Source organism: Carcharhinus amblyrhynchos, chromosome 3, assembly GCF_965287045.1.
Source record: "Carcharhinus amblyrhynchos chromosome 3, sCarAmb.v2.hapA, whole genome shotgun sequence".
NCBI classification, from domain to species: domain Eukaryota; kingdom Metazoa; phylum Chordata; class Chondrichthyes; order Carcharhiniformes; family Carcharhinidae; genus Carcharhinus; species Carcharhinus amblyrhynchos.
In genome coordinates this window covers 53,895,632-53,923,236 of record NC_137326.1, presented here as the reverse complement: position 1 = coordinate 53,923,236, position 27,605 = coordinate 53,895,632, and the positions used below count along the sequence as shown (strand labels likewise).

Here is a 27,605-nt window from a genome sequence, read left to right as displayed (position 1 = left end):
CTGCTTTGCCAGCAGGACTCTAGCCAGGAAGCCCACTGTGTACACAGTCGAATGCCCAGGCAGGAAAACCGACTTGGGTTTGGAGCATATCCAGAGGAGCAGGTGGAAAGTCCATCCCTCCTGGAAAGGAAATCCTGGCATCTCAGTCTGACTGTGTATTTGAAGAGGTTTTCAATTAGTATTCCTTGCTGTTTTATAAATAGACAATGTTTGTTTGAACATCAAACATCATCTCTCTCTGCTTCGAAATGGCTCCAGTGGTATCACTGATGCCAAGCCACTTGCCTCGTTTGCTACGTGAGGCCAGGCAAGCAATATAAAGCTTAACGATGTTAGGAGAACACTGCATAAGCAAAGCTCTGCAGAGCACTGCAAACTATATTACAGCCACATAATTGCCAGTGCACTCTAAAGCTGTGAATGGTTTAGCAATCATTGATAATCTCAAATATCTGGGCTCCAGCCTGCAGACCAGCCATAATGACTGCAAGGGAAGGTTGAGACAGAAATAGATTCTTGATCCACAAGGGAGTGAAAGGTTATGGGGGGTAGGCTTTACAATTAGATCAGCCATAATCTATTGAATGGTGGAGTGGCCTACTCCTGCTTCTCATTGGTATGTTCGTACATATGCAGTTTGACTACAACCAGGAAGGTGCTGGCGAGTGCAAAAGTGGCCAAAACTTCCTTATCAGACATGAGTGAGCATTCTTGTATCTCCTGGTCTATAGAAGACATACTCATTCAGAAGAACTATGTATTTTTTAAAAAGTTGGGGATATTTTTACTGGTTTATTTTTTCATTAAACTGTATATGTGTGTTTGTGTTTGTGCATGTGCACATGGGGAGGGACAATACTGGGGTAGTTCTAATGTACCACACTCATCCATATTCCAGTCCTTTAATATTTCCACATTACATTGGAATAACCTTGGGCATTTGTTTGCTTGATGGACCTTCAATTTGCTTTGATGAAACCAATGAACAGGAAACCCCAAATCCAATTAATCTGTTCTTTTAAACAGACAGTTTCTCAAATGCAAATTCTGGAGCTCTGATTTTTATTGTTCTCACCTAGTGGAAACCAGGTAGCTTGGCAATTAAAAAGCAGTCGGTCACTAACTTCCACTGTTCCGTTAGAAAATAAGTCTGTAAGAAATAGCCACAGGAGGAGACCATCCTCATCGAGCCTGCTCTGCCTTTGTATGTGATCATGGCTGATCTCGGGCTCCATTTTCCCACCCACTCCCCGTATCCCTTGATTCCCTAAGAGACCAAAAATCTGTTAAACCCAACCTTAAATATATTCAATGATGGAGCATCCACAATACGCTGGCGCTCTTCATCTCGGTCCTAAATGATTGCCCCTTATCTTGAAACTGTGCCTCCTTATTCTGAATTCTTCAGCCAAGGGAAAGAGCCCCTCAGTATCTACCCTATCAAGTTCCATCATTATCTTGAATGCTTCAATGCAATCACCTGACATTCTCCTAAACTCCAGAGAATATAAACCCCATATTATCGGCTTCTCATCATGTGACAATGAATCCCATCATGGCAGATGTTGAAATTTTAATTCAATAAAAATCTGGAATTGAAACCAGTGTTGATTGTCATTTTAAAAAAAAGAAACCCTGGTTCTGGATCACTTATGTCCTTTAGGGAAGGAAATCTGCCATCCTTACCTGGTCTGGCCTACATGTGACTACAAAGCCACAGCAATATGGTTGACTCTTTAATGCCCTCTGAAATGGCTCAGCAAGCCTCTCAATTCAAGGGCAATTACAGATGGGCAATTAATGCAGGCCCAGCCTGCGGGGCCCACATCCCCTGATTTGAATAAAAAAAACCCTCATTCCAGGCATCAATATAGTGAACCCTGGCTGTACTGCCTTCAATGCAAGTATATGGAGACTAACATTGCACACACTATTTTAAGTGGCATCTCAACGAAGCTCTATGAAATTGCAGGAAGATTTCTTTGATTATTTTGACTAGTGCCCATCACTGTTGCCCTAAAATGAAATTGCTCTACGGTAATTTTATCTTATTGTAAGATTAATTACTTGTTCTTGTAAAACCTCCGATTTGAATAGTCTAATTTATCAAATGAAGACATGCGATGTGACTCTTGCTTTGTGTGGTTTGGCTCCTTTTGTGATAGGACGTGAACGGACCTTTAAAGGGGTGTACCTTAAATGTTCAGTGAATGGCTTGACACCAGGATGTTCTGTGGAACAAAGGCACCTTGATGACTCTGTCCACACATCTCTGAAAACGGAAGGGCTTGTTAGTAGAGTGGTGAAAGGCATCTTTCACTCTTGTCTTTATCAATTGAGGCAGAGATTGCAAAAGCAGGGAAGTCATGTTGGAGTTGTATAGAACTTTGGTGAGGCCACAGCTGGAATATTGTGTGCAGTTCTGTTCGCCACATTATAGGAATGATGCAATTTAACTGCAAGGGGTGCAGAGGAGATTCACCAGGACGCTGCCTGGGATGTGACTTTTAAATTGTGAAGAGAGGTTGGGTGGGCTTGAGTTGTTTTCATAGAATAGAGAAGACCCAGGGGCAACCCAATAAAGATGTACAAGATTATGAGGAACATAGAGTGGATAAGGAGCAGCTGTTCCCCTTAGTTGAAGGGTCAGTCATGAGGGGACATAAGTTCAAGGTGAGGGGCAGGAGGTTTAGGGGGGATGTGAGGAAAAACCTTTTTAACGCTGCCTGAAAGGGTAGTAGTGGCCTTTAAAAAGCACCTAGATGGCTCGACCTTTTGGCTAAGATCAATTGACATGCTGTGCTTGGTTGAAGTCGTTAGGTGACATTTCAGCTTCACTTGAAGCAATTTTTAAAAGCAGCATCTCGGCCTTTTGGCTAAAATGCAAAAGAGATCAAGCCTTGGAGAAGGAGCTATGCCTACTCCAATCAGCTTGGATCAAGTAGATCAAGCCCCAGACAGGAGGCGAGAGCCCTGTCTTCTCAGCTTGGATCGGGAATGTCTCAACTTGCTGAGACTCTGAATTGGATTTGATTGGATTGAGTTGGAATAAAAACAGAAAAACCTAGATGAGCATTTGGCAAGTCATACCTTTCAAGGCTATGGCCCAAGTGCTGGTAAATGGGATTAGGTGGGGAGGTCAGTTGTTTCTTGTGTGTTGGTACAGACTCAATGGGGCAAAGGGCCTCTTCTGCACTGTGTGATTCTATAATTCTATGCTGCCAGTCATGATTATTGCTGACACAAGTATGATGGATTTGTCCAATGACTTGTCAGTCTGTGAGCAGTAGTGATAAATCCCAGATATATTCAAAAGTCCCTCAGCGAATACTATCTATGTTTAGTTTATCTTCAGATGAAAAAGCCACAATGTAATTTCACCAATCTCCATGTGTGATTGGTACATTTATGTCAAAGAGAAGAAGAATCTAACATGATGGCAGCATGGTTTTGGGTTTGACTGGGTAGATTAAAGATTCAACAGTTCACACGCAGCAGAACAAAAGAACTGGTATGAATGTAAAACAGGTATGTGTAAGTAATTCTTCAGCTCTATAGGAATTCTACACATATTAGACTGTGCTTTGGTTCTGGAATCATTCCTCGCTTCACATAACAGGCTCCAAGTCTTGGTGAGATCGCTTAAATCTGGGAGAGCTTGAATAGTTAAAGTCTACTTGCTGTAAAGTTTAAGCAGGAACAGAAATTAAATTAAATAGCAGGATCCAGGTAGTCTCACTTTAAGTAGAAGTGATTACTGCTGAAGTCAAGTACTGCAAATTGAGCTAAGAAAAATAAACATCTAGTAGCAGTTCCTATCAGTGAAATTAAACTTGTGAAAAAAAAAATCCCTTTTCACTGTTTTCATTTTCTGAAGTCCTGCAGCCATTTTCCTGCCCAAATTACTACTTTTTAGGTGGAACATAGAGTCAACCCAGGAACATTCAGAAAGAGCTCAACAGCACTGCCATTGTAGTTGAATAGTAACAGATGACCAGTGAAGGCCCTTGGCCACTAAAGAGGAGCTAGAAAAAATAACTTGCATAGCTGTCAAAAGCTCCAGAAAACATTAAAAATCCTGCAAAAGATGACCACAAAATTTCCAACATTCAGTTGGAAGGCAACAGATCTCTTATCTGAATTTAGTTTGTTTCAACATTGCATCAAGTTATGTTTTCAGGATCTCAATGATTCTGAACCTGACAAACAAACTATTCAAATTAAATGTGCCCTCAATAATGAAGGCATTCAGAGACTGAACGTGCCAGGTCTATCCAGGATACACCATCTGGAATTCATGTCTTTCAGGCAACTACTGACAGGGACCTTTTATCAGTTCATAAGTAGATGCAGTGTCAAGTAGTGTGATTCTATAGCAGCAGAACGAGTTGATCAAATAATCAAGCTCATGATAGCATTTACCCCAGTAAAAGGATTCCAAAAAGATGTCATAAAATCATAGAATCCCTACAGCACAGAAAGAGGCCATTTGGTCCATCAACCCTGCACTGACAACAGTCCCACCCAAGCCTTAGCCCTATAACCACATGTATTTACCCTGCTAATCCCCCTGACACTAAGGGGTGATTTAGCATGGCCAATACACCTAACCCACACATCTTTGTGACTGTGGGAGGAATCCAGAGCATCTGGAGACAACAAAGGGAGAATGTGCAAACTCCACACAGACAGTGACCTGAGGCCAGAATGAACCCAGATCCCTGGCATGAGGCAGTAGAGCTAACCACTATACCACCCATATATTGGACTAACCCAGAGTTACATTGTAGAAGTACAACTACAAGGTATGAAGCCATACTAGTGGGTATACAATATCTACAGGTTTGAATTTGATAACTGAAATTTATTCCTCCACCATTAGAATGATAGCCAGTACAGGGAAGATTAGTAAGCAAGGCAAGTGGTGCAACTTCGTACATGCATGAGAAAATATCCACCTTTTAATGCTGTATGCAAGATATATGGCATAAGAGGACATTGGAGGTGCCGATGCAAAGGCCAGAACAAGTGGCTCAACACCATGAGAACTTGCAACCAAAAAGCCAGACAGGTACAGCATTCTAACTAGTCAAACAGTGCGAAGACAAGGTCCACAAAATGCCTACCCAAGCTATACAGTCAGATGATGAAGATGAATAGACCATCAACACACAAAGTGAGTAGACATTCAGAAGGATAAACACCAAAGAATGCATTGGCACACCAATTGGAGCCTTTGCCACTGTTCCGATGATACGCCCACAGATGAAGGGCCAGCACAATGTATAAGCAGAACTTGACACTGCAGTGGATGCAGACATCCTTCCACTTCCCCCACTGCAATGTGTATACTCATGGAAATAGCAAGCAATGATTCAACCAACTATCGCCAAACTCGCTGGCCTGAACTCTCCCACCTTGCCCCCCACGGAATTGATGCAGGCGAGGGTCTGACAACAGAAATCTCTGTTGGCCTAGAGCAGGAATTTCCTGTCTTGCCTGAGCAAGGCCGTACAATCCCAACAACTGTGTGCAATTATTCAGAGATTCCATCCTTGGCATACTCCAGTGTCTCTACAAAAGCTCAATGCTGCTCACGCTAGATGTTTTACATTGTGGGCACCACATTTTCAGTGATCTGGATTGCCTACCCATATGGACGGACCTGCCTTGGTCATTATCCATAGTATCACCAAGAGAATGAAGAGGGCCAGAGACCACAGGAGCACCATTGGAAACCCTGTGCATACAATGGTTGAAGATCACCTAACTCTGCAACATAGATTAGTAGCCATGACACAAATTGAATGTGTTAACTTGTTTCAAACTTGCAAACTCTATATTGCGGAACTAATGTGGAATTTCACTGTTCAACAGACAAATCTTCCCAGTTCTCACCTGACAACAATTCCAGACATACGTAATGTATTATTCGAAAAACGGGAAGAAGAGAAATCCCCATGACTGGTATATAGGAAATAAATGTTCCAGTGCAACACCCAACTGTTAGCACCTGAAATCCAGCAGAAAATGTCTGCACGTGCCCAGCTCCAAGCTCTTAGCACCAAATGGCATGTTGTATGCTGGCGTACAAGAAGGCAAATGCTAAATCAGAACAGTACCACAACCATAAACAGCAAGCAATCCCCATTGCAAACAGGACATAGTCTAAAATTCAGAACAAACAAGCAACCTTAAGCAACATCTTGAAAATGTACAGGAGTTCTAACAAGAATCATCATTCGTAAATCTGGATAGATAAACAAACCATCATTACTTTATGGGGACTTGTAAGTTTATTGTTCTGTGTCAAAGTCCTGTAAATAGTTTGATTCTTCAAGAGTAAACCTTTAGTTAGAAAAAAGGATGTTGTGTACTTTAAAGGATATGTAACTTAAACTGCTGTCAATCACAAGATATGAGTCCCATGATTAGTAGCCAGTTTGCAAGCAGAGAATAAAGATCAGATGTATTATCCACAATTTCCCAGTAAATACTATCTGTATGTAGTCTTATCTTCAAATAAAGAACCCGTATTATTGTTTTACAATCCTTTTGTATGGTATGTTTATATCAAAGAGAAGGAGAACACATTTCACTATTAATGCCATTCATCTGAATTTTCCAGGGAAGGCAATTATTCAGCATTGGTATTTCTGCTCTGCCCCGAAGAAATATATATTTTTTAATCAGTTAATATTCAAAGCAATTGCCTACCTTTTTCTGCAGTCAAATAGAACCATTAACATTTTAAAAGCTAAAAATGTGTACTTCTTTAGTCTAGTGTGACATTTTCCCCCCAGACACAGAACCTTGCTCTACAGTACAGTGTTGAAGCAGGTCCACTTTAGGATGAAAGATAAAGCGAAGTGTGCCAGGTAGTGCTAACAAACGATGTAACAGCACACCCAAGTGGTTGACTTCCCCCACTTGTCCCTAAGGTTGATGTTCTAGTTGAAAAGAGTTGATTGACAAAAAGGATTTATTGATTTGTTTTTCCCCTCCAGCTCCCTCACTGTGTTTACTGTACAAGATTTAAGGCATGCATATCCTCTTCATATTGTGCTCCCCTGAAGCCTACTCGATTGTTTTCACAGAACTGCAATTTAAATGCCTAAGCTTTTCCTTCATAGCTGCAAGCTTCCAGATCTCTTGTTATACCAGGATAGAATAATGCTTATGTTAAAATTGTTTTGGACTCTGTGTTGAGAGACAGAAACTCTCTTTCGCACAGGCCCAGATATTTTCCATGCTCTGAAATAGGAACTGGGGTTTGAATTTCCGGTAGTGAGGTTTCGATTGCATTAAATATAATTAAAGAACTGTATACAAACTGCAGCACTTTCCAACATGCTGAAAGGATGAGGAAGAGCAGTGATTTATTGTGCTCCGTGGGAAAAGATTGCTGCTCAGCAAGATCAAGAAATGCAAATCACTGGTTTCATTTTCTTTAAAGTCCAGCAGCACTTTATAGTCAGAAGATCAAAGATTAAACTTCCAGCAATTGCCAGAACCTGATGGCCTACATCTTAGGATTTTAGAAGAGGTGGCTACAGAGATGTATTGGTTTTAATCATTCAGAATTCTTCAGATTTTGGAACAGTCCTCACAGGTTGGAATGCAATGTCGCTATTCAGAAAAGGAGACAGAGAAAGCAGGAAACTACACACCAGTTAGCCAGACGTCAGTATTAGGACAATTGCTAGAATCTATTTTTTGGAATGTGGTAACATAGCCCAATTACATTATGATACCCTGAGTTATCACAGATTTATAAAAGGGAAATTGTGTTTGACAGATCCATTAGAGTTATTTCAGGCTGTATCTAGCAGCATGGAAAAGAGGGGGCCAGTGGAGCTAATCTGTTTGAATTTTCAAAAATCATTCAATAAAGTGCTGCACAAAAGATTATTCCACAAACTAAGACTCATAGGCCAGAATTCTCTGACCTTGTCCGCGGCTGGGTTTTTTCAGTCCCGCTGCAGTGAATGGAGACTCGCCTGTGCGCCAAATTCCTCACTCTCGCTGGCAGTGGTAGCGGACCGTGTGAGACCGGACAATCTCAGTCACAGGGTTAGGGACAATATATTAACATAATTGAGGATTGGCGTAATATGCATAAAACAGAGTGGAAATAAAGGAGGCTGTGACCAGTAGGATACTGCAAGGACCAGTGCTTGGGCCTTGGCTATTTACAATCTATATTACTGACTTAGATATGGGGGACCAAGTGTAATAACACCGAAGTTTCCTGCCACGCAAACCAGGTGGAAATGTAAGCAAAATGAAAAGACGCTGGAAAACAATGTAGACAGGGAAATGGGTAAGATTGTGACAGATGGAATATAATGTGAGGTGTGATAGTTTGGTAGGGAATACAGAACAATTTAACATCTTAAATAATGAGAAACAGAAAATGTAGGCATGCAAAGAAACCTTTGATGTGCTTGTGCATGAATCAGAGAATGCTTATCAGAAGTTATAGTGCTAACAGGGCACTTTACCCAGCCATATTATGATTTTCCCCTGATTCTCATTGATTTCAATTTTACTGAATCGCTTGATATCACAAGAGCTGCCTGATGTCAAGAGCAGTCAGTCTCACCTCTGAAATTCAGCTCTTTTGTCCATATTTGAATCAAGGCTGTAATGAGGTCTGGAGACAAGTGTACCTGGTGGAACAGAGCATCGTGAGCAGTTTATTGTTGTGGAAATGCTGCTTGAAAACACTGTCAATGACAACTTCCATCATGCTGCTTAGGAGTAGACTAATGGGTCAGCATTAGTCTACTCTGCTTTTTGTGAATCTGTGGTGATGTCAACAATCTGTCCTAGCAGCCAATTACATTAAAGAATTCTCATAGACAGCAAAACTGAAAATAAATAGCATGAATAATCAAATTGTTTTTTAATGAAAAGATCAAAAATAAAATAAAGATTAGGATATACATGTAGTCTGAAATTTTCGGCTCTTTCCTGCAGGCAGAATCTACTAGTCCCACTGACGGTAACCCCCCCGTCCGCCTTGGGTTCCTCAATAGTGGAAGTTGCAAACAACAGGAAGGCCTGTTCACAGCCATGAGATTGGAAGATTCTGCTGGCACAAAAAATTCCACAAGTTTGTGGGGTGGGGGCAGGGTATATCCCGAATCCAGCCCATGGAGCTACAGTAGATTCATAGAAATCCTACAGCGCAGAAGGGGATCATTTGGCCCATTGAGTCTGCACAATCCCACATAGGCTCTATCCCTGTAAGCCCACATATTTAGTTCGCTAATCCCGCTAACCTATCCTCCTGGGACTTAAGAGGCAATTTAGCAAGGCTAATGAATTTAACTCACACATCTTTGGAGTGTGGGAGGAAATTGGAGCATCTGGAGGAAACTCATGCAGACACCGGGAGAATGCACAGAGAGTGGCCCAAGTCGGGAATCAAACCCAGGTCCCTTGGAGCTGTGAGGCAGCAGTGCTAACCACTGTGTCGTCATGCCACCCAAAGAATAGAAGCTGAAATACTGCACACAAATGTTTTTTTTCCCCCCAAGTTAAATTATTTTCAAATTCGTTATGGAGATCTAACATTCCAGATATCAATAGATGTTAAAAACAACTCATTGAACAAGACTTAACTTCTTATGGGATTTCTAAGAGCAAAAAGGAAAACGAAGGGAAGTTCTCAGCAAGCGATTTCACTGATTGCCAGCACAGGAGGAGGCTCTATGTCCAAGTCATTGGTGAAACAGGGAATGATAGACCCTGACTTCAGGACTTCTATCTTAATTTGCACTTGTGCTTAATGCTAAAGTTGCGGTGAGATTCCAAGAGGTAATGAAGGCAAGAGCTGACAATTTGTTGTGAAACCCTCAGAAAATTTGCGTCGATGCATCCTTTAGTTCAGCATCCTTTAGTGTTTTTTGTACCTCCTTGAAATGCTTTGCTATTGTTTAGTATCTGCCACTTTAAAGAGCATTTTGTGACAGAGTGCGAAACTATATTTTATTCAGTAGACAGATTACTACAAATAGAACATCTTTTATTCTGAGGGATACACATCAAAAAGTTACGTGCTGTAGATTATCAATGACAAGTTCCATTTATGGTACATAGTGTTTACTATTGAAAGCAATGGCCTTCATATTTATTTCCTCACTCCTATTATAGGTGAGTTGGAGGGGCGCTAGCGAATGTGCCCTCAACATGTCATCTGTGTAGCCTCTGTCTTTTTATTGCTAGTGGACATTGGATATGCTCAATAAAATTGGCAGCTTGGTTTAGAGTTGGCTATTGCTGGAATAGGTGTCCAACTGGTCTGGAAACCTGGGAAAGAAAAGGAGAGTAGACTAGCTGTAGAAGATAAGCATCGTGACCCGAGGGTAGTTGGACAGCTTACCACACCACCCCCCATCCACCACCACCAGCCCCCCCACCCCCACCCCAATCTCAAAAGATACTCTTAACTTTCACAAACCCTCCCAATGGCCAACTACCCACCTATCCTTCCTCCTGATAACCAGAGATCCTTTCCAGGGGTCCTTGCCTGCGGCCTCTTGCAGCAGGAGTGACACAGTGATTAGAAGTGCTACCTCACAGCTCCAGAGGCCTGAATTTGTTTCCAGCCTTGAGCGACTGTGTGGACTTTGCACATTCTTCCTAGGTCTGCTTGAGTTTCCTCCGGGTGTTCCAGTTTCCTCCCACGCTACAAAGATGTGTAGGTTGGGTGGGATAGCCATGAGAAATGTGTGGGGTTATGGGGTTATGGTGGGGAAAGGGCCTGGATAAGTTACTCTGTCAGAGATTGGTGTAGATTCAATGGGCCAGATAGCCTCTTCTGCAATGTGGGGATTCTACGATCTGTGGTGAGCCACCCGCCTGCCAGTCAGGCTTTCCAGTTGGCCTTGGTCGGAAAAGGGAAATGTTCATGAGTTCCCCATTAATGTCCAGCCTAGCCACAACCATCAGTACTTTCACCCTCTCTCTCTCTCTCTCTCTCGCACACTTCCCACTTCTCTAAATATTGGGACCGATGTTAACGAGGAGCAAGAAAATTGTATTGGTTAATATTTTCTAATGCGCCCAAGTTGGTTTTTGTTAAACAAATAAAAATAAAGTCCCAGTCATCTGTGTGGTATATTACATCAACGATGCAAACCACCTCAAGTCGCACTCACCTATAGGATGGTGGAAGAGTAATAGAATGTGTAAGTAGAGAAGATGCATCTTCCTCTTCAGTACCTCGCCTCCTCACACCCTTATCCTTACCTATTATTTGAGAAAAATGTACCTTCTAGGCTTTGAGACAAACAAAATTTATTTGAAGACAAGTACAAGAAGTATTCTTGCAGTTTGACAGCCAGACATAAAACATTGCAGTTATCCAATATTAATGGCCCTGGTGTTAGCTGAAACAATATTCAGTAAGTTATGCAGCACAAAAAACTGTCTGTGCTCCTCCAGACCGCAGCGCCTCATTAACCTTCCAGTTCCTTTTAGACACTGATGTTGTTCTGAAAGATAGGATGGGTTGGATTTTTTGTGCCAATCAGTGTAATCGGCCAGATGGAGACAGAAGATTCTTCAGAAGTCATGCCGTTCGCTCCCAGCTTGGTCGGAGCATTTTCCAGATTTTGTGCCTGAAGGGTCATTCATATCGTGCCAAGCAAATGATGCAAAACGAGACACCATACAATTTCCTTGATTTGCAACATAGTGATGCTGGGCAGTAGGGACACTTATTCATCCCTTGTGACCATTGTTACTTCGGACAGTGACAACTCCTATATTGACCTGCACCATGGCAAAGGTCATGAGTCCTTGCAATACTTGTACTTTTCTCCCCACCACCCCCTGTTGTTATTGAAATGGCTTCACAAACTTTTAAAACTTATACTTATTATGTAGCTTATTTGAGAGAGGTGAAAGATTCATTATCGTGGGTGGATCACAGAATTGCTATGGTGCAGAAGGAGAACATTTGGCCCATTGTGAGTGCTGAATCTCCAGATGAGTATTATGACTTAGTGCCATTTTCTTCCCTCTTCCTTGTAACCCTGCCTTTTCCTTGTACCCCTGCCTTTTCTTTGTACCTCTGTAATTTGGTTTCATTAATCATCTAAAGCCTTCTTCATTGCCTCGATTGAACGTGCCTCCACCACACTTCCAGGCCGTACGTTTCAGACCTGAACCACGCGCTGTGTGAAAAAGTTTTTTCTCACATCATATTTACTTCTTTGGCAAATCACTTTAAATCAATGCCTCTCGTTCTTGATTGTTTTATAAGTGGGAACAGTTTGTCCCTATCTGCTCTGTTCATGATATTTTATATCTCTATCAGTCTCCTCTTAGTCTTCTCTCCAAGGAGAACATTCCCAACCTCTGTAATCTATCTTCACATCTAATTAGCTACTAATATTTCACCAGTGCTAATGAAACTGTGTTATTGGAGAGGGCTGGTTTTGAAAAATATATTTTTCTGTGGTACCGTTGATAATTCATTCATCTTGACTCAGTGGACATTTTGGCCTTTTTTGGGGCTGTGGGAATGAAAATTTTGATCTGATGCTTCTTCTTATTGAGTGTTATAGTAGATACACTAAGTATGCCCCTTTCTGAATATATATACTGATGCTTTTAGATCATAGAATTCCTATAGTGCAAAAGGAGGCCATTCGGCCCATTGAGTCAGCGCCAACTCTCAGACACAGCATTTTACTCAGGTTCTATCCCTGTAACTCCACACATTTAACTTGTTGATTCCCCTAACCTAACTAAACATTTTGGAACACTAGAGGCAATTTAGCATGGTCAATCTACCTAACCTGCACACCTTTGGATTGTGGGAGGAAACTGGAGCACCCAGAGGAAACACGGGGAGAACGTGCAACCTGCACACAGGCAGTTACCCAAGGCTGGAATCGAACCCAGGTCTCTGGTGCTGTGAGGCAGCTGCGCCAACCACTGTGCCATCGAGTCTATGTGAGCATGCGTGAGTGATGTCCTCAGTGGTGCAGGCTTTCACGGGTTATTATTGTAGCCACAAGGGACCTGTGTGCTGCTGCTGCCAGGTTCTGTGTCCATGCCGTACTGTTTATTTTCTATTCTTGCGAGCGAAGGAGATGGAGCCTCAGAATTCATTTGTCTAACCTTGTCAAGTTACCACATTTGTCAAAACCCTTTTCACCTAATGTATAAATAGGATGTGAGTTTTGTTACTTTATTAAGAGTGCTCCTTCTAAAACCGAGACTAGAAAAATAGCCTCCAACTCCTCAGATAAGAATGCCTGGGGAGCAAATCCTGTTATCCAGGCCTCTGCTGCTGCAACACACAATAGCTATTAATTGTTAATGTTGATGCGTAACATCTGCTTGATGTGACTAGAGTTTTAACTGGCAAATAACCTACATGATTTTTCAATATGTTCATAGCATTGTACCTATAGTGCTTGGATATCATCTGACTGCTTTTGTTACTCTTTCGATATTCCGTCCTGTCGGATTTGATGGGTATTGTGCAAGATTGAAGATGATGAGTGGGAAACAAAAGCTTCCGAAGAAAAAACGGTTATGTTCTGCTAGCAAAGCAGATCTGATCTTGTTTAAAATTTTAAAAAAGGAACTAAGTTTAGCCAGTGCTCAGTGGTGACGTATTTTCAGACACCTGATTCCTTCTGTGTACACTTGCTTGATTCGCAAGCTGCAAATATCAGTCTAATTTATTGAGAATTTTCCAGCAAGCCTCTGACGCTCAAGATTTTTAAAAAACTGCTCAGTCACAATAAATAAGTGGAGTGAATTTCCAGAGTTTATAGGACAATGTTAGATAGGGTATAATTTGCACTAACACATTGACGGAAATTTTACCAGCAAACAAAATACGCCAAAAATTCATCATTTGTAAATATTTCTAGGATATGATAATACTTACCATGTTGAAATATTTTTTAACACATTCTTTCAGGGATGTGAAAGTCAACTGGCTAGGCCAGCATTTACTTGCCGTCCCTAATTGCCCCTGGGAAGTAGCAGTGAGCTGCTTTCTTGAACCGCTGGAGTACACATGGTGTAGGTACACCCACTGTGCTGTTAGGGGGGGAGTTTCTAGAAAATAGTTAATTAGTTTTAGTATTATTTTTGTCATGAGCCACTTCATCTTCTCCAGCCATCATGACACCTGCAAAATATAATACAGAGGAATGCTTAAGTGATGTACAAGGAGGAGGGCTCCTTGCATTGCCAGCTGGCCCAGTGATTTTATTCATTGATAGGATGGTATCATGCAACAGGTAAACTAATTGATTGAAAGGTTTAATAGTGATTAAAGGAACAAGCGCAGCGTGTTGCATTTACTGAAGTTGACTTGAATTGTTAGCAGCATAACTGTTTGATATGTCATTTGCATGCCTGACAAATGCATTTGTTGCTGTAGCAGTGGGTTGCCTGGCCCTCAGAGGCTGGTTCTCAGCAGGGTCTCCAGAATGGTCTTCTGAGCATTACAGATGTGGCAGACCCATCATGCACCCCCTCTGTTAATCTGTCACCTGGCTGAGAACATTAAACAACACTGGCATTATAGCTTATTTCTCTGTATCAGTTAGATAACAAAGTGCCATCAAAGCTTTGTAAGCAAAGAAGTTGATTCCTGTCAAAGGTCTTTCGCAGGTTTGGCCAACATTTTGTGGGACATTGTAACCAAATATTTTGATCATCTGTGATGTTTGGCCATAGTACTCGACAGCAACCGTTTCAGATTCATTCCAGCATTATGAAAATGGCAATGCGATAAAGAAATGTTACATCCGTTAGAGGAGTTCCATCTTCATCTTGCTTTGATGATTTCAGCATGAAAGGAAAGTGCATTCTCTAGATTTGCCTCAGTGTTTAACATTATAAAGGGAAGTGTCTGCCTGGCAGTAAGTAATGTCTTGTTTTATTTTATGCTTTAGATGCATTGATTTGAGGCAGCTTAAGGATAAATATTTTAGAAACTGTTGCTTGGAGGAGTGGAATTGTGGAAATTTCCTTCATGTAATGGAATAAAGAATACTTTGTTAAGGATTCTCCTCATTCTTTCAAAGCATCTCAGTGTATTCTTTTGTCAAAGTAAAGGAAAAAAACCCAACATTTTCAACTTTCCGGCATAACTTCAATTCTTGGAAGCTGCCATTTGGTTACTTACCTCTCTGAGCTGTCACTAGTGATCTTACCCTTTGTGTGATAATGTGCTCAGAACTGCACGCCAGATGGGACATGACTGGTGAATATAGTAACAACTTTCTCTGATTTGTGCTGTATCCCTCTGCTAATGTAACCTGAGAATTTACTTGTCATATTTACTACAGTGAAGGATAAGCCAAATAGTTGGTCCACTCAGTACAAACTCCTCTTCTTCCTGATAGCACACACTTGCACCGTTCAACTTAATCTATCCATCCATTGGGTCCCTTCTCTCCACATTAATTCACATTGGCGCACATTAGATTGATTGTCATATCCTGTATTAGCTGTTTATGAACAGTGAGCATGACTGGCAAGTTATTGCCCATCTCTAATTGCCCTTGAGAAGGTGGTGCCAAGACGCCTGTTTGAAATGCTGCAGTCCATGTGGTGTAGGTATACAAACAAGGCTCTTTGGAAGAAGTTTGCAGGACTTTGACACAGTGACAGTGATGGATTGACAATAAGATCTGCCAGGATGGCATGCAGCTGTCAATAAAAGGGTGGCTAGAAGAAAAATTGGTCCTTTTAGGGACAGAGGAGGGGAACTATGCCTAGAGTCCAAGGGAATGGGGGAGATTCTGAATGAATACTTTGTGTCAATATTCACAAAGGAGAGGGACCTGTTGTCAGGCGCTGTCTTGTAGGGAGTTGTACACCCATTAGAGGAAATATCTATTACAAGGGAGGAAGTGTTAGGGTTTTTAGGTTGTATTAAAACTGATAAATCTCTGGAGCCTGATGGCATTTATCCTAGGCTGCTTAGGGAGACGAGGGATGAAATTGCTGAGCCTCTGACGCAAATCTTTGTCTCTTCTTTGGACACAGGTGAGGTCCCAGAGGACTGGAGGATAGCAAATGTAGTACCATTGTTTAAAAAGGGTAGTAGGGATAACCTGGGTAATTATAGGCTGGTGAGTTTGACGTCAGTGGTAGGGAAGTTGTTGGAAAGGATTCTTAGGGATAGGATGTATAAGCATTTAGAGTGCGGCAACTTGATTAGTGATAGGCAGCATGGATTTGTTAAGGGGAGGCCGTGCCTTACGAATCTGGTAGAATTTTTTGAGGAGGTGACAAAAACGGTTGACAAAGGATGAGCCATGCATGTCGTCTACGTGGATTTCAGTAAGGCGTTTGACAAAGTCCCTCATGGTAAGTTGGTGGAAAAGGTTAAGGCTCATGGGATACAAGGGCAGGTGTCTAGATGGATTGAGAACTGGCTAGGCAACAGGAGACGGAGAGTAGTAGTGGAAGGGTCCTTTTCTAGCTGGAGATCTGTTATTAGTGGTGTGCTGCAGGGCTCAGTACTGGGACCCTTGTTATTTGTAATATACATAAATGACGTGGAAGAGGGAGTAAGTGGTGTGATCAGCAAGTTTGCAGATGATACAAAGACGGCTGGACTTGCTGATAGTGAGGAGCAGTGTCAGGCAATACAGCAGGATATAGATAGGCTGGTATATTGGGCAGAGAAATGGCAGATGGAATTTAATCCAGACAAATGCAAGGTGATGCATTTTGGAAGGAAGAATGTAGGGGGGAGTTACACGACAAATGGTAGGCCTATTAAGAACATAGAAACGCAGAGGGATCTCGGAGTGCAAGTACACAAGTCCTTGAAGGTGGCAGTATAGGTGGAGAAGGTGACGAAGAAGGCCTGTGGTATGCTTGCCTTTATTGGGAGGGGTTTGAAGTATAAAAGCTGGCGTCTAATGTTGCAATTGTATAGAACGTTGGTTCACTCGCATTTTTAGTACTGCGTCCAGTTCTGGTCGACTTACTACCGGAAGGATGTGGAGACCCTGGAGACAGTGCAGAGGAGGTTTACCAGGATGTTGCCTGGTATGGAAGGTCTGAGCTACGAGGAAAGATTGGGCAAATTGGGGCTGTTCTCCTTAGAAAGGGGGAGGATGAGGGGAGATCTAATAGAGGTATATAAGATTATGAAGGGCACAGATAAAGTGGACAGTGGTAAGCTTTTTCCTAGGTTGGATGCAATAATTACGAGGGGCCACGGGCTTGGGTGAGAGGATGAGATGTAACTCGGATGTTAGAGGGAGGTTTTTCACACAGAAGGTGGTGGGGGCCTGGAATGCACTGCCAAGTAGGGTGGTGGAGGCAGGCACGCTAGGGTTGTTAAAGGCTTACTTAGACAGGCACATGAGCGAACTAGAGATGGAGGGATTCAGGAGACTTTTCTAAATAAAGATCAAGAGCTTTGGGATGTCCCTGGGAATCAATTGATTCCTATGGACCTTCCAAGATATTTCATGGCTCACTTGCTTTATGTCTGTGCTTCTGGAGATTCCATAAATATCTGTCTAAGTTTTGCAAGTTTATTGATGTCTTCTTTTACTTCACAGATGACTTGGTCTGCCTTGTTGACCAACAAGGGGCATACACGCGATGGGTCGTGTGAGGGCTGCTCTTGGATGTTGCTTCAAGAGTTGCCTAGTGCTTCACGTCGTTAGTGTATGCTTAAACTGGACCATCTGACAGGCAACATGACAGCTCAGTGACTATCACTGTTTGCTGTGTAGATACATGGATTTGGGCCAGTGTCTGCGAGAGTTTGCACATTCTCCCTGTGATTGCGTGGATTTTCTCCGAGTGCTCCGGTTTCCTCCCACGTCCCAAAAACGTGCTGTTAGGCTGATTGGTGTAACAAATTGTCCCTAAATTAGCCTTCCATCAATCTTCCCCAGTAGGTGTAGACAAAGGTCATGGGTAGAGGAGGGCACTCGTAATGTTAAAATGGCAGCGTGGGCTCGTTGGGCCGAAGGGCCTGTTTCCCGTGCTGTGTTGTTCTTTGTTCTTTGTTTAGAAGGAAAGGAGAGGGTGCAAAGCATAATGTTACTATCATAGCTCAGGTGTTAGGAAAGATCAGCTTAATATATGGCAGATCCATTTAAAAGTCGGATGGCAGCAGAGAAGAAGCTGTTCTTGAGTTGGTTGGTATGTGACTCGGGCGTTTGTATCGTTTTCCTGACGGAGGAAGATGGGAGAGATAATGTCCGTTGTGCATGGATCCTTGATTATGTTGGCTGTTTTTCCGAGGCTGTGGGAAGTGTAGACAAAGTCAATGGATAGGAGGTTGGTTTGCGTGACGGATTGGGCTATGCTCACATTTCTTTGATACTATTTGCTAATTCTCCTGGAAGAAATGAAGCAAAATGCCTCCTGGAGAAAGGAAGGGAAGGAGTTTTGGAAAAAAAAAATTAGGCTGGAATTTTCAGACTTTAGAAATTATGTATGACAAAGAAAGAACTAAAGACAAAAGAATCATAGAATCCCATTCAGTCTATCATATTTGCACCGCGTTTCTGACAATGTATCTTACGTAGTCACTCTCCCCTGTCCTGTTGTTGTAACCCCACACATTTACCATGGCTAATCCAAATTATTTACACATCTTGGGACACTAAGGAGCAACTTAACATGGCAATCCACCTAACCTGCTCATCTTCGGACTGTCGGAGGAAACTGGAGCACCTGAAGGAAACCCACGCAGACGGGGGGAAGGAACATGCAAACTCCACTCAGACAGTCACCCAAGGCTGGAATTAAACCTGGGCTCCTGGCACTGTGAGGCAGCTGTGCTGACCACTGCCACCGTGCTGTAAACACTGGGAAAGAAAGTAGAAACTAAATAGATCCCAAATTGCAGAATAGCCAGGGCCTTCCTTTGTTAAAATCGTAATAACACCTCCAAAATGTACCAATGAGGATTTCATTTGCAGGCTTGATCAGCCAAGATTAATTGCCCACTTTCACCAACTGTTCATCCTTAGCCAGAGTGGCTACTTGGGCAAGGTATTAGTAGCCAATATTGGCTACAGAAACTAACCACTGCAAGAGTCAGTGAAGAAGGAGGAAGACAGGGGCAATAACAAACGCTGTGCTCTTGCTGTATCTGAGAGATTGGTGACATTAAAGATATGAAAGAATGAAAGGCATAAACATAAGCAGTAAGAGAAAATGAATGAGGTACAAGAATTTGATTTTGTTTATTCTTGTCAACTCAGAATCTCATCTCATGCCTCAGTGAATTCCACCCAGGTAAATTAAATTGTCATGTATGCAGTGAGCACTTCCACACATCTACAAGCCATCAATCCCTTGGCTCCATCCATCATTCACAGCATCCTGCAATGACTAAAGACCTTCCTGCTATCAAGTATTATCATAGATTCAAAGAAGCCAAGTTTATACTTGCTATTGTAGAGCAAATGGCATGAAGTTTCTGGTAGCTATGAAGCCAATGTGACCAGAAAAACATACTTCTCTTCATGAGACTCATCATTAAGACAGCTTTTTAAATCTGATTCACTTCTTAACGGCCTTGCTTGTTCCTAAGAGGGATTTCTTTCTTTCAGTAATCTTACTAAAATAAAAAAAGCTGAGATAATATGAGGGAATTGAATTAACATGGCAAGAGATGCAGTGAGTTCAGACTAGGTTATGAAGCCAACAGAATTTCAATGACCAATACCTACATATGGTATTTACTCTATTTATTGAGGCAGCAAAAGGTCCGTTGTAATCAATAATGTCGCATCTAGACTATGTGGCATCCAGTCCCCTGTCATCTGCAAGAAATCTTCCATTCAATATCTGAACATGAATTAATTAGCACAAGGCTGACAGGTATTATTTAACAGCATTTTCTATCTTTGTGCAAAAAGAGATTGATGCTATTTGAAAGGATGCCTGTACTGAGGTATGGAAAGTATCACAGCCTGTATTGATATTGAGGGATCATGTTAGATGTGGAGAATCTGCAACTGCTCCCTTCAACATTGTCCCTAGCCTAAACCTGAGCCAAATTCCTGGCAGCATTGAACTTTGAGGCTCTACCTACCATACATCGCACAAATTAGTCTTATAGAAGCGAACACGACCGTGAAGTAGAAAAACCTTCTCCAGGTCTGGGCTAAATCCAAATGACAAGGAATATCCAGTTTGCTTCATTGTATAAATGTTTCATTATTATGATTTAATTCACTAACGAATTAATACTACTTCGATGTAACTCAGTGTTGCTTAATGTATTTCAAATGAAAAGCAATGAGATTATTAATCAACCAGGCTATTGTTGATGGTGTTGATTAAGAGAAAATATTGGTCAAATACCAGGAGAATTCCCATGCTTTCTATTAGAGAGTCCCATGGGATATTTTGCAGCCACCTGAAAGGGCAGATGGGCTAATTTTTTAATGATTCATCTGAAAGGCAACACCTCTGGTAGTGCAGCACTCCCATGGTTCTGCATTAAAGTGTTGGCCTAAATCGAGTGTGTGTCTGTGAAGTGGGACATGAACTTAGCACTTTCAGACTCAGAGGCAATAGGCACTCACCTAGCCAAGCCTAATGAACAATTGGTTTTCAGAACACAGGTGATATAAATCTGATTTTCAAAAGCTTCAAATTAGTCAAGTTTCATTCACAATTTTACTTCTGGATGAAAGATTGGCAGTTTACATTAGCAAGGTCGATCTGGGTTTCTTTTTACATTCACTGAAATTGGTCAGCGATCTGCTTGGTGAAGGTCATAAAGTGAAGCTGGAGGGGAATGAAATCTGGTGTCTGCAGCTGTCTTGTAGTTTCAGCTACAGATCCAGCTGTGAAATGGGAAGTTCAGCTCTGGGGCACAAGATGTTCTTGTATGGACAGCTGGAAGAAATCCGACAGGATTTAGGAACTTAAGATACACCTGCTGACTTCAGCATCTGATGTTACACCGCCAAGCTCTCAAAAAGACTTACATTTATATAGCGCAATTCATGACCACCTGACTATCTGAAAATGCTTTACAGCCAATGAAATGATTTTGGAATACAGTCATTGTTGTAATGTAGGAAGTGCTGCAGCCAATCAGTGCACAGCAAGATCCCACATACAACAGTATGGTAATGATCATATTTATGATGATGTTGATTGAGGGGTAAATATTGGCCAGGTCACTTGGGTTAACCCCCGGGCTCCTCTTTGAAACAGTGCCATGAGATCTTTTACATCCACCACAGAGGGCATACAAAGTCTTGGTTAAACACCTCTGCTGAAAGATGGCACCTCTGACAGCGCAGCACTCCCTCAGTTACTGCACTGGAGTCAGCCTGGATTTGTGCACTCAGGTCGGGGCTGGGCTTTGAACTAAAAGCCTTCTGATGCAGAGGCTAGAACGCTACCCACTGAGCTATGGCTGGCAGAAAGGCTTGGGCTGGGATTCTCTGATCTCATTCATGCCATGCCACACTGCCAGCGAGAATGAAAAAGTCAGGGCTCGGACAAAATTCCATTCACTCAGCGGGACTGGAGAATCCCAGCCATGGGCGAGGTCAGAGATTGCTAGCCCTGACCTTAGAGATCCACAATATTAGGATCGTGGGTTATAACAGCAAACACACTCTGAGGAGTCTTAATTGCAATGCAGCGAGAATGCAGGGAAGAGGATGTATGTGAAGTAGCTTAGCCTGACAAAGTCACTCAAGCCCATTGGGCAAATAGCCACATTGTGAAAATGTAATTTATATAGCTATTTAGCAAACTCCATTTGAAAGAATGGGAAAAAAAGATAAAGTAATTTATTTTGGCATATATAAAATGGATGTCTGTGGCACCCACGGTGTCTTCACAGTTCATGCACCAGTGCTAGTATTGTGTCCTGAACTCTTTGAAAGGCAAACTACAGAATAATTTGATTTTCGCATGGAGTGCCCATACTTTCTGTGTGCCCCTTCATGTGTGAAAAGTAATACAGTTGTAATTTGTGTATGCCTGTGGTGCGCGTAGGTTTTACTCATGAAAGGATGCTGGGAATGGATTCATGAACCAGTGTATCATTTTCCAGATCATGTGGAGATGGCTGACTTGGGGGGGGGGGGGGGCGGTGGCAGAACATATTCAAATTTATTAGCACTGCTGGTGTTTGTTATACTAAAGCAATTGAATGTGGGTGGCATTAATACATTTGGGAAGCTGTGCAAAGGGTTAGCTCACAACCCAGAATACCACTGGGTACAGGAAACACGAAGATAAGTCGAGGAGTTATGGTCAGACTTGTTTTCCGAACTTCCATTTTAAAAGAATGTAAGTTCTCACAGAAGGGTAATATAGACAGTCTGGAAGAGTTGCACAGGATTAAAACAATTTGCCAACACAACACAATGAACTAGAATGCATCTTTCTAGTTTAATAGGAAATTCTATTAAATTAATTCAATATGTTCTCGGTGAAACGCTGGACTTCATTCCAACTCTAAATAAGTATTCACTGAAGATCTATCTTTTATTGTATTGGGCCTTGAGTGGCACTGAGATTGTAATATGGAAACTGACTATCAGGCAATACTTTTTTTTTTGTTTGCCCTAACAAGGGAAACAACATTGTTTTTTTTTAAGGAAATTGCAGATCTTGGTAGTTGATCATTCTGGGGAATAATACTTGTAAAATAGTATTATTCCCCAACATGGGCAAAGACTAGACAAAATTACTGGATGTAGGTGGTATATATTCTACATTTACATTTATTCAGCACATGTTTTGCTGCACACATACCACTCCCTACTTCCAGCTGGATTACAAAGAACAGTACATCACAGGAATAGGCACTTTGGCCGACCAAGCCTGCACTGATCATGTTGTCCTGTCTAGACCAACCGTTTGTATCTCTCTATTCCCCACCTGTTCATGTATCTATCCAGATAAGTCTTAAATGTCGTTAACATGTCTACCTCGACCACTTCACTTAGCAGTGCATTTCAGGCTCCTACCACCCTTTGTGTAAAAACAACTTCCTCGTACATCTCCACTGAACCTTTCTCCCCTTAGCTTGAACTTGTGCCCCTTGCAATTGTCATTTCTGCTCTGGGAAAAAGCTTCCAATTGTTCACCTTATCTATGCCCTTCATAATTTTCTATCAGGTCACCCCTCAGCCTCTGTCGTCCAGTTTGTTTAATCTCTCTACATCCTTCTGGTAGTGTGGTGACCAGAATTGCGACTCACATTCCAATCATTATTTTGTAAATTGAGTTTGTGTCTTTATATGCCCTGTTTGTGAAGTGAAATCACACTTAACTGATGAAGAAGCAGCGCTCTGAAAGCTAGTGGTTTGTGCTACCAAATAAACCTGTTGGTCTTTAACCTGGTGTTGTGAGACTTCTTTCTATGGCTAAGCCAGTTCTGAATCCATCTAGCCAATTTCCCTTTGATCCCGTATGATTTAATCTTTTGCACCAGCATGTGCAAAAGTCCATGTAGATGACATCCACAGCTCTTCCCTCATCAATCATTTTTGTCACCTCCTCATAAACCTCTATCAAATTAGTGAGACATGGCCTCTCATACAAAACCATGCTAGCTGTTGCTAATAAGACAGATGAAATGATTAGTTATTTAGTCAATGGATATCATGATCAAACTTTAAAAAAAATGTTATATTCAAGGACTTTAAATGTGAAATTAGTTTCCCAGGGCCAAAGATGTTTTTCTACGATTGATTGTGACTTAATATACAGTTTAAAAAAACAATGCCAAAAGTCTTACCCATGGCTGGGATTCTCTGGTGTTGCTGCAGTGAATGGAGTTTTGGCTGAGTACCAAATTCTCCATTCTCGTTGACAGTGGGGGCAAGACGTGTGAGGCTGGAGAATCCCACCCCCAGTTTCATCTCTGTAAGCAACCCTTTTCTGTATTTTTAGCAGTAATATCACAAACCTAAAACAGGTCATTCAATGATCGCTGGTAGCTTTCAGGGAACTTCAACAGAGCAACCTATGAGATGTATTGAAGCACTGAGAATGATTTCTGCTTTTAACTGCACATGTGTAGACTCCAAAAGTTGCTAATAGTTTAAGAGGAGTGAACACTCAGTTTCACCATCACTACTACAACAAACTGAGCTATTGTCCCTCCCTATTTTGCTTTGGCAGAAATGCCACAAGGTTTCTTAGAGGAATTGAATTAACAGAATATTTCTTCACCCGATTTTGCTCCATCTACTCCTGCTTTGAAGTGTATGATTAGACTGAGATGGAGGATTGGTGGTGACAGTAATCACTTTGTATCATTGCCCATTATTATAAAATAACATTTCCAGATGCTTCTTAGAAACATGAGCAAAGTATGGGTGTAAAACCACCGGAGGAGAACTTCGGTGGGGTGACCGAAAGCTTAATTATAGAGGATGACAGAGACGGACACATTTCAGTATCTGCCATGTTCCAGAGGTGGAAATTACTGGTGAGAAATGAAGGCTCGATAATTGAATGGGTGGATGAATCCATAATCAAATACCTGATTGTTTTACAAAAAATAATGCAGGTCCAAAGAAATTGGAGGAGGGACAATATAATGCTTTGTACAGAATATGGAAGTTTTATCTTAATTTTTTTTCTGAAATGTTGATTCTGCAACTTAACTTTTAAGGTTTATTCAAAGGTGAAATTGAATCTGCTAATGATACATCAATTGTTTTTAATTACATGTAGTTGGAGGACCTTTATTGAGGTTTCACTTCAGCATTTGAAAATAGGCATTTACTGAAACTGTGGTATGGTTGAGTTTGGAGATGTACGCTTGTAATGTTTTGCTCTGTAAATAAATACAAGAATGAACAAAGATTGGTTTCAGTGTTATCCATCGCCAACTGATTTTCCAAAATGGTAGCAAAAGATGGTATTAAAGATGAAGGATGATACAGGAGCAAATCTTTACTCAGTCTTGCATTTATTTACAGCGTGAAACATTGCAAGCATATGTCTCCTAAGTCAACCGTATGACAGTTTCAGGAAGCATCTCTTTTGATGTGCTCAAGTGAAGTCTGAACTAATGTTTGCCACCTGCAAACAACGAAACACAATTGATGTACAATTAACAGAAGCAAGCAGTCTTTGGGTGAAGTCCAAATGTGAATGGAATCAAAGGCATGTTGGAGGTCAAGACTGTGATTAGCATAGCATTGGATTTGGCTGAGTTATGTTCCACAGTTGTGAATGTCCTGCCAACTGTTATTATCTATGTTCATGGGTAGCAATTGGACATGGCAGTAAAGCCCTCAAAAAAACCCACACCAAACACAAGGCAGTCCCCCCAGGGCAGAAAGAAGGGAAATCGGAAAGGCAAACAAAAATGTTTTGGTATAATAATTATTGTGTTTTCAAACTCCAGTATTTCTATTGCTTTTCTTTCCCTTAATCTTGACTGTAGCCATCGCCTCTGTTTCAGGAATATCCATAGATCCATTTCTGCCGAACTTTTATTCCACAAGTGCATGTTGATTCAGTGAGTTATTCTCATGATTTAAGCAGCAGGAGTCATATTATTGTTAATATCTCTGCTTTAGTGAATTAAGTGGTATGAGATTGTGGGAAGAAATTTTTTTGCACATTAATGTAGACATGTTATCCCATATGCCTGCATTTGGAACACAGAAAATAATACCATTTGTGCCTTTTGCTCCAAAACTTAGGATTAATTAGCTCAACAGTGAAATTAACTCACAAACCTTGGAACATTTTCACTCCAATGACTAACCGAGAAGTAAATATTTGCTCATGACTTAGTTGAGGCTTCTGGTTTTGAAATCTCAGATTCCCTTTTATCACTCAATTTGCCTAAAGCACTTTGCCTGAGAATTTCTCATGGGTACGGAGATGCCTTACTCAATGACAATGAGATTTCGTGAGGTGCACCACTTTCACAAAGTCCTTGGAAGTAATTAATCAGTTGCACTGTTATTGTGTAAGAACATTGATCAACATGGCGTTCCCTGGTCTAACTTTGATCTTCCTTCTTTTCTACAGGCCCAGCAGCCAAAAAGAAGTACGTAAGCTACAATGATCTTGTAATTTAAATGCTGCCTCCTGAAGAGAATGGGAGGCCAGATTCTTCAGGCGTCTGGTCATTCATCTGGCACAGGCCTCCATGCGCCCTACTGCCTATCAATGGAGGAGCCTGTAAGCCAGGCTTTACCTCAGAGATTGAACATGGAAGACCCAAGTGTTTGATATGCTCCTTGAGAAACAATTTGCTGAAACAACTATTGGATTTATCAGACTTGCAAGCCACTGGCACTGTCGTATTGTTATGTGCGTGACCTGGCGCATCAGTCAGAGCTGAAACCAATGCATCTTACCCTGAGGGCAAACTGCAATGAATAACTGAGATCTCACAGGGCTTATTAAGTCTTTGAGTGTACTTCCAGACTGCAGTTTTTGACAAAAAAAGAAAATAAAGTCCCATCTATATATTTTGTGAAGTTTTGCGTGGTGCATCTTTGTTGCTTCTGTTTCACTGTTGCTTCCTGAATGCAGTTACACTTATTAATTGGTCTTGGAATTCCCTGTTTAGTCAACAGTTCACGTCTTGTTATGCCCCCTATGGAGCTGTGTGATAAAGGACTATGAAAGCATGTTAATTTTCTACAATTTGTTTGTAACAAGTATTGACATTAATCTTGATGCTTATGTGCCAATATCGTGGAATATTCTTTCAGCCAAACATGATTTTTTTTATTATGGTCACTCATTAATTGGGATAAATGATGTGTTGTTGTCAAAGAATGTATCAGCACAAGAAATAAAACCATTTGGATTAATTTTTTATTCATGCAAAAAGTGTTCCTGGCATTATTCTATATTTGTGAACTCAACACATGGGGAGGATGATTCAGAAGGTCCATCCCATTAACTGCTTCAGTAGTTCTGTTCTGTACAGCACATTAAGTAGGAGCTTGGTGTTATCATATTTGCTCCTATGTGAAGTAGCATGGCCTAAAAAATAAAATTCTGTGCATATATGCTGCAAACTGAGCAGATCATTGAGCGAAAGCAGCAGAGCAGTCAGTACTTGAGAGAAAGACAAGCCTGCGGTTGTGATGGAAGGGCCAGTGCTCTCTTAGTTTGATCTTTCTGATAGACAGCTGTCATAGAGGTGCTGTACTGCCAGAACCTGATTCCCACATTATATGCAAGTCATGTGTGTCCCAGTGGCAACATCTACAGAACATATATCATATAAAAAAGACTAAAGTGATGACATGGATTAGAGTAGTAATAGTCTCTTGTATAATAGCAGAGCATTTTCTACCTTGTTTCCATGGGAATGTTTTCCTAGAACATCACACCGTAGCCTTCCGTCTTGAATAACTAGTTGTAGACAAAATATGTGTGACAAAGCAACCTGAATAACTTGTTTTTTTGAATTCCTTATGTTTGTGGAATCATTGTTCATGGTGCAGGTTTTTCTGACATGGAAAGGTTTATCAGAAACACGTTGGAATCTCACACTGCCCTGAAACTTCTGTGTGCATAATTTAATGTATAGGACGATTACATATCAGGAAATCATTCAGCCTGTTGTGGCAGTGTCTTCCTGAACATCGCATCTGGCTCAG

At 41.4% G+C, this 27,605-nt stretch overlaps 1 protein-coding gene across 1 annotated transcript in view; it reads left to right on the top strand.

Annotated features, from left to right (window-relative positions):
- The window catches only part of LOC145339565 (metabotropic glutamate receptor 7-like), a 699,067-nt gene extending 672,252 nt beyond the window's left edge, over positions 1-26,815 (top strand). Inside the window, exon 10 of the mRNA XM_080184058.1 lies at positions 26,014-26,815. Within this exon, the coding sequence (XP_080040184.1) occupies positions 26,014-26,063 (50 nt within the window). The 3' untranslated portion in view covers positions 26,064-26,815. The remainder of the gene's footprint in view (positions 1-26,013) is intronic.
- Positions 26,816-27,605: the final 790 nt, after the last annotated feature.